Source organism: Rutilus rutilus (assembly GCF_951802725.1).
Source record: "Rutilus rutilus genome assembly, chromosome: 6".
Lineage (NCBI taxonomy): Eukaryota > Metazoa > Chordata > Actinopteri > Cypriniformes > Leuciscidae > Rutilus > Rutilus rutilus.
The window spans coordinates 29,955,307-29,969,780 of record NC_140214.1 but is presented as its reverse complement, the minus strand read 5'-3'; the positions used below and the strand labels follow the sequence as shown (position 1 = coordinate 29,969,780).

The 14,474-nt window shown below is 38.8% G+C and overlaps 2 protein-coding genes across 4 annotated transcripts in view; both read left to right on the top strand.

Annotated features, from left to right (window-relative positions):
* Window positions 1-608: 608 nt before the first annotated feature.
* On the top strand, window positions 609-10,670 carry dcun1d1 (DCN1, defective in cullin neddylation 1, domain containing 1). 3 transcript variants are annotated; one of them, XM_084411760.1, is made up of 7 exons: window positions 609-716; window positions 1,360-1,573; window positions 2,380-2,548; window positions 2,634-2,764; window positions 2,855-2,937; window positions 3,658-3,754; window positions 9,836-10,670. In XM_084411760.1, exons 1-7 carry the CDS (start codon window positions 639-641, stop codon window positions 9,910-9,912), a joined length of 849 nt encoding a protein of 282 aa, XP_084267886.1. In that variant the 5' UTR covers window positions 609-638; the 3' UTR covers window positions 9,913-10,670. The 3 variants fall into 3 exon arrangements, with proteins under 3 accessions (XP_084267886.1, XP_084267888.1, XP_084267887.1); XM_084411762.1 differs by having other exon boundaries at window positions 708-1,012; XM_084411761.1 differs by having other exon boundaries at window positions 710-1,120.
* Window positions 10,671-12,811: 2,141 nt separating this feature from the next.
* The window catches only part of ccdc39 (coiled-coil domain 39 molecular ruler complex subunit), a 34,285-nt gene continuing 32,622 nt past the window's right edge, over window positions 12,812-14,474 (top strand). Inside the window, exons 1-3 of the mRNA XM_084411789.1 lie at window positions 12,812-12,947; window positions 13,056-13,175; window positions 13,288-13,434. Coding sequence (XP_084267915.1) covers window positions 12,855-12,947; window positions 13,056-13,175; window positions 13,288-13,434 — 360 coding nt within the window. The 5' untranslated portion in view covers window positions 12,812-12,854. The remainder of the gene's footprint in view (window positions 12,948-13,055; window positions 13,176-13,287; window positions 13,435-14,474) is intronic.

The following is a 14,474-nucleotide window of genomic DNA, read 5'->3' as shown; positions in this document are numbered from 1 at the left end:
AAAATAGAAACACACAGGTTTCAAACCTCTTGTAGTTAGTGGATATAGATTTTCTTTTACAAATCTTCATGTGTCATAGATTGATGGGTCATATATTTGCATTTGTGAATCAACTGATTTCAATTTATAACTTCCACAAGCACTCACAAAGACTAATATAGTCATTTAAATATGTAGCCATTATAGAAACTTTCATTACTTTTTTTACATTGTATTAATTTTAATAACTTTTCCAACTATGGAAATCAAAATGTAGAAGTTTAAACTAATTTAAAATGTATTTAAATGTTTTAATACAAAAAAAAAAAATCTAATATTTCTGATATCTCCAAAAAAAAGGAAAGAAAGAAAGAAAGAAAGAAAGAAAGAAAGAAAGAAAGAAAGAAAGAAAGAAAGAAAGAAAGAAAGAAATAAAGAAAGAAAGAAAAGTCTGTCGCGTGAAGTTCAGAATTTAGTTCAGTAGCCTATTTAGAGAACATTATCAAATATTCTGTTCATTCATCTAGGCCTGTATATAATATTACAGTTCACATCGGTGGATGTTATGTTTAACTTCTGCAGATTTCTGATTATGAAAGCAGTATTTGGTGTCTGACCCAATGCGGTGTCTCTGTGGGGAACAGCTGACTGCGGTACAAATGTCACTGCGCATGAGCGGAAGTAGTTGCGGGGTAGAGAGGGATAGCGGAAGAGGGAGTCTGGAAATCACAAACATGGTAAATGTAAAAAAAAAAAAAAAAAATTACAAAAATCAAAAAACTATTATTTTACTATTTTGCGTTACAGTCACAAAATACCTATAAGCCGCTGCTACGATTCCCGTTTGGTTATTATGATATTTTGACGACGACATTCCTTTAAATGTACCTTGCAGCAGAGTTGGTTTATTGATGAATTAATTTTTAGACAGCTCTGCAGAGCAGGTAGCTTTGAAGCTAGCGAGGTCAAAGCTGTTGGACAGCAGGAGTGTCAAGATCATGTAATAAACGAGAAGCCGGACTAATGGACCACAGTAAAGGATTATTAGTTTTTTAATCGCTTATGAAACCTTGTGCATACAAGTGTGAAATTCTGCTTAAAAGCAGTTAAGCAGACAAGCGTTTTCGTGGAAGTCTTCGTGGTATATAAATATATATATGTATTTATTTATATACACTTGTCAGTAGAGCAAATCAATTATTTCTATACCCTCGATTAAGATAGAATTGTAGGGGAAGATAAGCCATGTGTGGTGCCATTGTGACATTGATTCTGATTTTGTTTGTACACAAGGATATGCTGCTGTTTTATTCACTGTTTAATATACAATATCTAACTAACTGAATCTACCTTTATGCTTTTCCTCTACCCCTATTACAGAACAAGCTGAAATCCTCTCAGAAGGATAAAGTTCGCCAGTTCATGATCTTTACCCAGTCAAATGAGAAAACAGCTTTGAATTGTTTGTCTCAAAATGATTGGAAACTAGACGTTGCTACAGACAACTTTTTCCAAAATCCTGACCTCTACGTACAGAATCTAAAGGGAACACTAGACCGGAAAAAGTTAGAACAGCTCTACAATCGGTACAGAGGTAAGAATTTAGCAGAACATTTATATGGTTTTGAATATATAGCCTCTTAATATCACCAAGGCTGCATTTATTTGATTACAAATACAGTAAAAACAGTAATACTGTGAAATATTATTACAGTTTAAAATAAGTGGTTTCTGTTGTAATTTATTTTTAAATGTAATTTATTCCTGCGATGTCAAAGCTGGATATTTTTCAGTCTTCACACTTCTGCATCACATGACCCTTCAGAAATCATTCTAATATACTGATTTGATGATCAAGAAACATTTCTTATTATTGTCAATATTAAACACAGTTGTGCTGCTTAATATTTTTGTGAAAACTGATTTTTTTCAGTATTCTTTGATGAATAGAAAGTTCAAAAGAACAGCATTTATTTCAAATATTCTTTCTAACATCTATTGATTTCATAAAAGTCTTAACTGTCATTTTTTTATCAATTATATGAGCTTTTGCTGAATAAAACTATGATTGTTTCTTAAATCTTACTTACTCCAAACTTTTAAATGGCACTGTATGATTTCCACAACAAAAAAAACAAAAACAAAAAAAACATTGATAGTAATAAGGAATGATCTCAGAAGGATCATGTGACACTGAAGACTGGAGTAATGATGCTGAAAATTCAGCTTTGATGACGGGAATAAATAAAATTGTATAATATATTACAACAGAAACCAGTTAATTTAATTTAAGAGACTTTTCAAAAACATTAAAAAACCATAATGTTTTTAAATGTTTGACTGGTTGTGTGTGTGTGTTTAAATATAGTATTGTATGTAATCTTGTAATCATTTTTACAGACCCTCAAGATGACAACAAGATTGGTATAGATGGAATCCAGCAGTTCTGTGATGACTTGGGACTTGATCCAGCCAGTGTAAGTGTACTGCTAATCGCTTGGAAGTTTCGGGCAGCAACACAATGCGAGTTCTCCAAACAAGAATTCATGGAGGGAATGGCTGAGCAAGGGTATTTTTTTTTTAATCACATCAGCGCTCTCTAAATCATTTTTACCATTCACTGCATCAATTGACTTTGTCATTGTCTTGTCAAGGTGTGACAGCATAGAGAAACTCAAAGCACAGCTGCCTAGGATGGAGCAAGAGTTGAAGGACCAAGGGAAATTTAAAGACTTCTATCAGTTCACATTCAACTTTGCTAAGAATCCAGGACAAAAGGGCTTAGGCATGTTTTGGGTTCATTCTCATTTGTTACTTTAATTTTTTGCATAGTTATCTAGTGTTTTTTCAGTTTTATTGTTTTGTTTTTCTCTAGACCTAGAAATGGCAATTGCATACTGGAATTTAATATTGGCTGGGCGTTTTAAATTTCTAGATCTATGGAACAAATTTTTATTGGTGAGTATCGTTCTGTTCCTGGCTGTAAGTTGACTTTATAAACCTGAAATGTGTATTTTTTTTGCCCCACAGACATCACAAACAAAAAAACAACAAAACAAGATAGTCTTTCACTAAAATCACAACGATTGACAACAGTGATGTTCATTGGGATATTTCAATAATGACATTCCTTAATTATACCTTGATTTATGAATTAATTCATTGTTAGACAAAAAAAGCTTCATCTGTGATTGTGTCTAAAGGTTGGAATACAGTACTCGACTTTTATAATCTGAACAGATTTTAAAACACAAGGCATCAAACACTTGCAGACTTTGAAAAGGTAACGGAGAAAAACTGTGCATCATACACTAAATGACTGAGGTTCACACACTACCAGACTTTTAGGTCGTTCCCAACACAAATAAAATCACGAAACATGCGCTGCATTGCTAGGAGACACAAGACGATTGAAAACAATATGTATAGTCTGAAGATAAAAAAGAAGTTTGTGCCTAGTATACACTATGCAATTTTCTGTGAACTCTTGACTGCCAAAAATAGACAGACTGGCTCTGACTTCCAGCAACAACCGTTGACACGTTCAGACTGAAAATAGGGGTAAAGATCTGGGCAAAATTTGTGTAGTGTATTCCAGCCTTTACTAGTAAAAAAATAATGTGTTTAATCACTAAAAACTGGATGATAACTCTGTGTGCTTTACTTTTCCATCTGCAGGAGCATCATAAGCGATCCATTCCCAAAGACACATGGAACCTTTTGTTAGATTTCAGCACGATGATCACAGACGATATGTCAAACTATGATGAGGAGGGTTAGTTGGAACTTTTTTCACTAATTTAATCTCTGTTTTCTTTTGTTTAGATAACTAGTTAACATTCTCAGGCCTGGTTTCACAGACAGGGCTTAGATTAAGCCAGCATTAGGCCTTAGTTCAGTTAGGACATTTAAGTAGCTTTTATAAACGTGCCTTAGAAAATCTTGAGACAAAACAATTGCACTGACATATTTTAAGAAATGTTACGCAGCACGTTTGAGCTTCATCAAGAACCAGTGAGGTTTATTCTTGTTACGCAGCACGTTTGAGCTTCATCAAGAACCACTGAGGTTCATTCTTGTTACGCAGCACGTTTGAGCTTCATCAAGAACCACTGAGGTTCATTCTTGTGTTACGCAGCACGTTTGAGCTTCTGCAAGAACCAATGAGGTTCATTCTCGTGTTACGCAGCACGTTTGAGCTTCATCAAGAACCAATGAGGTTTATTCTTGTTACGCAGCACGTTTGAGCTTCATCAAGAACCAATGAGGTTCATTCTTGTGTTACGCAGCACATTTGAGCTTCATCAAGAACCAATGAGGTTCATTCTTGTGTTACGCAGCACGTTTGAGCTTCATCAAGAACCAGTGAGGTTTATTCTTGTTACGCAGCACGTTTGAGCTTCATCAAGAACCACTGAGGTTCATTCTTGTGTTACGCAGCACGTTTGAGCTTCATCAAGAACCAATGAGGTTCATTCTCGTGTTACGCAGCACGTTTGAGCTTCATCAAGAACCAATGAGGTTCATTCTCGTGTTACGCAGCACGTTTGAGCTTCATCAAGAACCAATGAGGTTCATTCTCGTGTTACGCAGCACGTTGGAGCTTCATCAAGAACCACTGAGGTTCATTCTTGTGTTACGCAGCACGTTTGAGCTTCATCAAGAACCAATGAGGTTCATTCTCGTGTTACGCAGCACGTTTGAACTTCATCAAGAACCAATGAGGTTCATTCTCGTGTTACGCAGCACGTTTGAGCTTCATCAAGAACCAGTGAGGTTCATTCTTGTGTTACGCAGCACGATTGAGCTTCATCAAGAACCAATGAGGTTCATTCTCGTGTTACGCAGCACGTTTGAGCTTCATCAAGAACCAGTGAGGTTCATTCTCGTGTTGCGCAGCACGTTTGAGCTTCATCAAGAACCAAGAGGGTCATTCTTGTGTTACGCAGCACGTTTGAGCTTCATCAAGAACCAATGAGGTTCATTCTCGTGTTATGCAGCACGTTTGAGCTTCATCAAGAACCAAGAGGGTCATTCTTGTGTTACGCAGCACGTTTGAGCTTCATCAAGAACCAGTGAGGTTCATTCTCGTGTTACGCAGCACGTTTGAGCTTCATCAAGAACCAAGAGGGTCATTCTTGTGTTACGCAGCACGTTTGAGCTTCATCAGGAACCACTGAGGTTCATTCTTGTTACGCAGCACGTTTGAGCTTCATCAAGAACCAACGAGGTTCATTCTCGTGTTACGCAGCACGTTTGAGCTTCATCAAGAACCAAGAGGGTCATTCTTGTGTTAGGCAGCACGTTTGAGCTTCATCAAGAACCAACGAGGTTTATTCTCGTGTTACGCAGCACGCTTGAGCTTCATCAAGAACCAATGAGGTTTATTCTTGTTACGCAGCACGTTTGAGCTTCATCAAGAACCAATGAGGTTCATTCTCGTGTTGCGCAGCACGTTTGAGCTTCATCAAGAACCAATGAGGTTCATTCTCGTGTTACGCAGCACGTTTGAGCTTCATCAAGAACCAAGAGGGTCATTCTTGTGTTACGCAGCACGTTTGAGCTTCATCAAGAACCAACGAGGTTCATTCTTGTGTTACGCAGCACGTTTGAGCTTCATCAAGAACCAACGAGGTTCATTCTCGTGTTACGCAGCACGTTTGAGCTTCATCAAGAACCAAGAGGGTCATTCTTGTGTTACGCAGCACGTTTGAGCTTCATCAAGAACCAACAAGGTTTATTCTCGTGTTACGCAGCACGTTTGAGCTTCATCAAGAACCAATGAGGTTCATTCTCGTGTTACGCAGCACGTTTGAGCTTCATCAAGAACCAATGAGGTTCATTCTCGTGTTGCGCAGCACGTTTGAGCTTCATCAAGAACCAATGAGGTTCATTCTCGTGTTACGCAGCACGTTTGAGCTTCATCAAGAACCAAGAGGGTCATTCTTTACCCCTTTTCCACCAACAAGAACCAGGTGCTGGTTCGGAGCTAGAGCTAGTGCCGGTTCGGAGTTGGTTCGACTGACGAGCCTCCAAAGAACCGGTTTGCTTTTCCACAGGCTAAAAGAGCCAGCGCAGAGCCAGGTCTTACGTCACAGCTACGTCTCATCTTTCCCAGCAACGTTAGCGTGGCGGCGCCAAACACAAACACATCATCAACAATGGCGGACGTCGCTTTGCTATTGATGTTCATGGCTTTGCGGACCTACATCGGCATCCAAACACGGCGGATCCAACGTGTTCGTGCGGCTCGCCATTATTTGTACAGACGGAGATTACAAGCGAGAGTAACGGTATATGTACATAACATTTATTTCGTCCGCGAAGCCCCGTCTAACTTACTCTGGACTTCTGAAGAGGACCAAAGTGCAAGAAAGCAGCTTGTTTCGTCGTCTGACCACTGCTGTTTTTGTTTAATCGCGTCCATCGTGTTTAGCTGCTGTTAGCTCGATTAGCTGCTATTTGAAAATGGCGGTCACAAGTTTCTCTTCAGTCTTGTTGGCCACGGTAACCCCGCCCCCAGCCTCTGACGCAAGCGGTTCTTTCTTGTCTCCGTTCTAGACCCTGCAATGATTTGGTGCTACTTAAGAACCAGTTTTACTGGTTCGGAGCTGGTGCTTTGGCGGTGGAAAAACAAAGAACCGATTTGAAACTAGGCTCTGGCTCCGAACCAGCACCAGCTCTGCCTTGGTGGAAAAGGGGTACTTGTGTTACGCAGCACGTTTGAGCTTCATCAAGAACCAACGAGGTTCATTCTCGTGTTACGCAGCATGTTTGAGCTTCATCAAGAACCAATGAGGTTTATTCTTGTGTTACGCAGCACGTTTGAGCTTCATCAAGAACCAACGGGGTTCATTCTCGTGTTACGCAGCACGTTTGAGCTTCATCAAGAACCAATGAGGTTCATTCTCGTGTTACGCAGCACGTTTGAGCTTCATCAAGAACCAAGAGGGTCATTCTTGTGTTACGCAGCACGTTTGAGCTTCATCAAGAACCAACGAGGGTCATTCTCGTGTTACGCAGCACGTTTGAGCTTCATCAAGAACCAATGAGGTTCATTCTCGTGTTACGCAGCACGTTTGAGCTTCATCAAGAACCAAGAGGGTCATTCTTGTGTTATGCAGCACGTTTGAACTTCATCAAGAACCAATGAGGTTCATTCTTGTGTTACGCAGCACGTTTGAGCTTCATCAAGAACCAATGAGGTTCATTCTCGTTTTACGCAGCACGTTTGAGCTTCATCAAGAACCAAGAGGGTCATTCTTGTGTTACGCAGCACGTTTGAGCTTCATCAAGAACCAACGAGGGTCATTCTCGTGTTACGCAGCACGTTTGAGCTTCATCAAGAACCAATGAGGTTCATTCTCGTGTTACGCAGCACGTTTGAGCTTCATCAAGAACCAAGAGGGTCATTCTTGTGTTATGCAGCACGTTTGAGCTTCATCAAGAACCACTGAGGTTCATTCTCGTGTTACGCAGCACGTTTGAGCTTCATCAAGAACCAATGAGGTTCATTCTTGTGTTACGCAGCACGTTTGAGCTTCATCAAGAACCAATGAGGTTCATTCTCGTGTTGCGCAGCACGTTTGAGCTTCATCAAGAACCAATGAGGTTCATTCTCGTGTTACGCAGCACTTTTGAGCTTCATCAAGAACCAAGAGGGTCATTCTCGTGTTACGCAGCACGTTTGAGCTTCATCAAGAACCAAGAGGGTCATTCTTGTGTTATGCAGCACGTTTGAGCTTCATCAAGAACCAACGAGGTTTATTCTTATGTTACGCAGCACGTTTGAGCTTCATCAAGAACCAACGAGGTTTATTCTTGTTACGCAGCATGTTTGAGCTTCATCAAGAACCAATGAGGTTCATTTTCGTGTTACGCAGCACGTTTGAGCTTCATCAAGAACCAACGAGGTTTATTCTCGTGTTACGCAGCACGTTTGAGCTTCATCAAGAACCAATGAGGTTCATTCTCGCGTTACGCAGCACGTTTGAGCTTCATCAAGAACCAATGAGGTTCATTCTCGTGTTACGCAGCACGTTTGAGCTTCATCAAGAACCAAGAGGGTCATTCTTGTGTTACGCAGCACGTTTGAACTTCATCAAGAACCAACGAGGGTCATTCTTGTGTTAGGCAGCACGTTTGAGCTTCATCAAGAACCAAGAGGGTCATTCTTGTGTTATGCAGCACGTTTGAGCTTCATCAAGAACCAACGAGGGTCATTCTTGTGTTACGCAGCACGTTTGAGCTTCATCAAGAACCAATGAGGTTCATTCTCGCGTTACGCAGCACGTTTGAGCTTCATCAAGAACCAATGAGGTTCATTCTCGCGTTACGCAGCACATTTGAGCTTCATCAAGAACCAAGAGGGTCATTCTTGTGTTATGCAGCACGTTTGAGCTTCATCAAGAACCAACGAGGGTCATTCTTGTGTTACGCAGCACGTTTGAGCTTCATCAAGAACCAATGAGGTTCATTCTCGTGTTACGCAGCACGTTTGAGCTTCATCAAGAACCAAGAGGGTCATTCTTGTGTTACGCAGCACGTTTGAGCTTCATCAAGAACCAATTAGGTTTATTCTTGTTACGCAGCACGTTTGAGCTTCATCAAGAACCAATGAGGTTCATTCTTGTGTTACGCAGCACGTTTGAGCTTCATCAAGAACCAAGAGGGTCATTCTTGTATTATGCAGCACGTTTGAGCTTCATCAAGAACCACTGAGGTTCATTCTCATGTTACGCAGCACGTTTGAGCTTCATCAAGAACCAACGAGGTTCATTCTCGTGTTACGCAGCACGTTTGAGCTTCATCAAGAACCAATTAGGTTTATTCTTGTGTTACGCAGCACGTTTGAGCTTCTGCAAGAACTAGTGAGGTTCATTCTCGTGTTACGCAGCACGTTTGAGCTTCATCAAGAACCAAGAGGGTCATTCTTGTGTTATGCAGCACGTTTGAGCTTCATCAAGAACCAATGAGGTTTATTCTTGTGTTACGCAGCACGTTTGAGCTTCTGCAAGAACTAGTGAGGTTCATTCTCGTGTTACGCAGCACGTTTGAGCTTCATCAAGAACCAGTGAGGTTTATTCTTGTTACGCAGCACGTTTGAGCTTCATCAAGAACCAAGAGGGTCATTCTTGTGTTACGCAGCACGTTTGAGCTTCATCAAGAACCAAGAGGGTCATTCTTGTGTCACGCAGCACGTTTGAGCTTCAAGAACCAATGAGGTTTATTCTTGTGTTACCCAGCACATTTGAGCTTTTGCAAGAACCAATCACGTTCATTCTCGTGTTACGCAGCACGTTTAAGCTTCTGCAAGATGTTTGTTTTCGCACGTCAAGCAGTTTTGGTTGAGCTTCTGTTTATGCTCGCTGATCAATGTTCATATGTGAATAAAACCCTAAATTCAATCTCTTCGTCATATTAAGTGATCGAGTCTCATCAGAAAATTTGGCTAAACCTCTCAATTCATATGGATTAGTTTCACAATCTCTTTATGAAATTTCTGAAGCGTCAAAGTGGTAGTTGCGTAGACTGTCAATGAAGGGAGTGAAAGCTCTCAGATTTGATAAAAAATATCTTTGTTTGTGTTTCGAAGACGAACAAAATTTTCACGGGTTTGGAACGACATGAGGGTGAGTAAATATTGACCGAATTTTCATTTTTGGGTGAACTAAGCCTTTAAGCCTTGTCTGTGAAACCAGGGGACAAAGTGTTATGATTATGACTTCTTTTAATCCAAATCTTAATCATGTGAGTAAAATTCAAATGAAAATGAATCTCCTTTTAATTGATTTTAAATCTGATTGATGTCTGATGTCTGAGTATGTCTGATTTTTCCCATTGTTTTTTTTTTTAGGAGCATGGCCAGTTCTTATTGATGATTTTGTGGAGTTTGCGCGGCCTTACATTGGCACCAAAAGTACAGCTGTATAAGTACATTCCTTCTGAGGGCCGTCTGGACCTCACATAAAACAAACAGCTTCTGCTGAGCACAGAGGACTGAACTGAGATCTGCATTGCCTTTTCCAAGCCCTCAGGACTGAGACATTTATACAAACCAGAGACATTAAAGGCATCTTTTCTCTTCAGTCATCTAATGGTGGTTTGGGCTTTTATCTTTTGGGGCCATTTTTGTTGTTTTGTTTCGACTTCATACAGGATCTTATTCAATCTCTGGGACTTCAGCGGTCTCATCCAGATGAAGCAGTTTGTCGAACAAGCTGTCACAGATACAGTTAGGAAAAGTCAAAAATCTTAATTTTAATACTCCACGTGCATTCTTGCTTTGAATGTTTGTTTCTTTCCATTTGGTTTTTATGAAAATTATACGTTAATGTCCTTTGATTGTTCTCTCTCTATTTTTTATAAAACAGAGTAGCTGGTGTCTTGAGAGCCAGTCACATTTGCTTTCTTTTTGTGTTTTATTGTGACTTAATGTACTTTTTCTGTTGATATCCAGACAGTGATTTCACTTTGCTTGTTTGGTTTTGATTAAATCGATAGGTCATAATAACTGAGAACATTATATTTTACAATCCTAGAAATAATATTAATTTGAACATTACCTCAGTTGTTCTTGATTAATGACTCCATTTGATGTATTGATATGCTGTGTTTGCAGTTCATTCAGCACTTTGATAAGTCACATAATCCATACAATAAAATCAGGTTATAGTTGATGAATAAAGTCAGATGGCCTTGACAATATTTTTTTTGTGTGTGGTTGTCAGCGAATCTTTTTACACAACCTAAAACATTTTAATTCAACGTTCCTTGAATTGCTTAAAGATAGTCCTTAAAAAACCTGTCATCATTCACTCATTTTGACAACTCATTTTGTTTAAAACATGTATGGCTTTCATTCTTTTGAGGACGTATCTCTAACCCTAAAACAAAAGATTACACTGAAGAATGTTGGTAACCGAACTGACTTTCATTGTATGCATTAAAAAACATTAAAAGTCATTTATTTTCTTTTATAAGAAAGTAAGTCATACAGGTCAAAAACACTGTTTACTCACCCTCATTTCTGGATTTTAATCAGTGTCTATTTTTATATGTAATTATAGGGAGCTCTTAATATAGAAGCTTGTTTCTGCCACTGAATAACAAAATTCAAAAGGTAATTGTCACTTTTCATCTTGCCATTCAGATTTTTTTTCCAGAATTGCATGATACAAACTCGCCACTGCGTGTTATAAAGTAAAAAAAATCTTCAAAATTGGACTTTACAACTGGGTCATTCCTGGTATTCGGTGCCTTTTGGCCTTCATAAAATGTAGAAAATAAAACAGTTTTTAAAATAATCTTTTTGTGTAGTCATGATAGGGTGATGTAAAATGCATTTCTGATTACTTTTTATTACATTATTGATACTCAAGTAAATTTTCATTGTCACTGAATTATTTGCTGACTTTATGAAATTATTGGTGGTTAAAATAATAACAGGTGGACAAGTGGTATAAAGAAAGGATGAATGTTTTTCAATCTCTCGCATATAACCAGTTACAATTTTACCTTATTTTGAACTGGATTTAGATAGGAAACTATATGTAAAACATTGCCAACAAACTTTAAATGCACTATACTTCAACTTTAAACAAATTACTTTCACAATCACTATGTACAGTGTAACAGTGTCCACTCTGTTAGCTCTTCAGGTATAACAGGGTGAACGCTAACAGTGAACATTCTTACATAAAATCAGCCACTGCACCATGTCTGAGCAAAAAGAAGCTAACACAAGGTTTATCTAATAAAGAAGTGCATGGTCTTTAAAACTGTAATTTTAAAAATAGGATTTTTCTACTAACCTTTTCATATTTCCATTAAAAGGGTGGACACACTAAGGTTGACCAATCAAATTTGAAAGTAAGATAAAATTGGTTTAAAAAAAAAAATAGACAGTTAAAATAATCAAGGATCTCACTAACTTGCCCAAGTTGTTTTACCTCCAAAGAAGTGATGACTGCTTTATTATATGATGTCATTTAATTTTTACAACTTTCATTTTAAGGGAAAGTAGTCAAAAACAACACGGTGGAGTGGAGTGATCAATAAATTGAAGGACAATCTTAAAACCTAAATTATAATTGTTAAAATAAATGTAATAATTGAATATATACAGTAGAGAGAATCATTACTGATATACCCAACAATATAAAGAAAAAATAGGAGAAAAAATCATGTAAAGTAAGTGGTGTATTTATCATGAAAATGGGATACAAAGGCCTTGTGGCATAGGAAAAAATGTGATGTGGTGGTTCAAAAAAACGCTGTAAAATATTTAAAATTATATATATTTTTAATCAACTAACGGTAGCTTAAATGCTTAGAGCTCAATTTGTGTTATTTATTACTAACACAGGTTTAAAATTCATACTGTTCAACATTTCAAGTCAGTAAAATCATGATCTGGGGACAAATTCAAGTCAGAACTGCGAGTTTAAATCTTCAATACGTGCTTTTAATAAGCTCGTTTCCACCACTGAATAAAAATAAAAAAGGTAATTCTGACCTCTCCACCTTTTCTGACCTTTTTCCTCGTAACTGCGATTTTATATCTCACAATTCTGAGGAAACAAAGTGAGAACTGTGAGATAAAAATGTACAATTATCTTTTCCTTGTTTTATTCCGTGGCGGAAACAAGCTTCCAAAACCTAACCTGAGATAAAAACAAACAAAAACAAATTCAGTTCGCGACAGAGGAGCGTTTGGCGACACCTGTAGGTTGAATGCGGCACATCTACAGTTAGCGTCGTTGCTATGAAACGAATCTTGTAAACACAACGATAAGCAACGGCGTTCGTAAACGTCTGGTAATCTCATCGAGCCGTTTGTGTTTTGTTCCTGAACGTCTCTGAAACAGAGCAAAATGTCTAACGCTCTGTTGTTAACAGAAGTTGGTTGGGACGCGGGTTTCGCCCTCCCTGTAGCAAATGCAGAGAATAAAGCATTACAGGAGGAGGTGAGTAAGAAGTCTATCTGCTAAATTACATGTCTGAATAACTGATTTTAAGAGGTGTGTGTGTGTGTACCTAAATTTCATTTTCTTAATTTCTTCTTCTCTCTACAGCTTCAAATGAAGCAAAAGGAGCAATTAAATCTTGAGAACAAACTTAATAAACACAAAGATGTTATAAATGCTTTGACTGACCATCTCAAAAATCTAAACCAAGAGCTCTCTCACACTCAGGTATGAGATAATGGCAGTAAGTTAGAGGAAGTTGATTCTTCCTGTATTTTCTGGTTTTGAACAGTAAGGCTGAATGTGTAACGCTTGAGCGGGATTGTTCGCATGTGTTTAGGCTTTGTGCAAAGCCAGAGAGAAGGAGACTGAATCTGAGGAGCATTTCAGAGCGCTGGCGGAGAGAGAGACAGGCCGCTTGAAGCAGGAGATCACTGAGCTGGAGAATCAACTGAAAACACTGAATGAGAAGAAGAACGCACAAGAGGTTACAGCCGATCCACACCTCATCCATATTACATGACCTGTGCTTACGCATAAACAGTCTCAAAGAAACCATAAATAAAGAAACCATCATTCATTGGTGTCTCACAAACTACAAATGTATAAGCATGTGTACACACACTACAGTTCAAAAGTCTGGGGGTCATTAAAGGTTCTCTAAGCGATGTCACGCCAAAAAAATGTTTGTCACATACAGCAAACATCTCCTCACCATCCGCTAGCTGCCTGTCCCCTGAACACACTGTAAAAAAAAACGTGGTTTCTGTAGACACACCAGGCTCCACAAACGGCAAGAAAAACAAACTGGGCTAACCCACACCACGAAACATAACAAACTGTTCCAGCCAATAACCGACAAGAAGGATTTGGGGGTGGGGTTTGGGGGGTTAGTGCACGGATGAGGAGGAGGGAGGGTCTAGCTTGCCTCCATTTTGTTTGACAGTACTTTAAACGTCAACAAGAAGTGACGTCACCCAACATCACTTAGAGCACCTTTAAGATTTTTTAAAAACTAGTGCAAACAACGTCAAACTTGGCACTGCACTTACTCATGCACGTAGCAAGACACCTGTCAAGTTTGAAATCCATCGGACTAACGGTTCGAGAGATATGCGAATAACACACACACACACACACAGAAAGACGTTCCTTTAATTTATAGATAGATATCTATCTATAAATTACAGAAACTTCTGTCTCTCTGTATGTCCGTCTGTCTGTCTGTGTGTGTGTGTGTGTGTGTGTGTGTGTGTGTGTGTGTGTGTGTGTGTGTGTGTGTGTTATTCGCATATCTCTCGAACCGTTAGTCCGATGGATTTCAAACTTGACAGGTGTCTCGCTACGGGCATGAGTAAGTGCAGTGCCAAGTTTGACGTTGTTTGGATGAGAAATGCTAAAGATATCGTTAAATATATCATTTTTAGAAGGTTGTGGTTTAAAAATAAACATTCTGACATTAGAGGGTTGTATCGGTCAAAGAAGCCCCAAGAAGGCTGTGGTTTAAAAATAAACATTCTGACACTC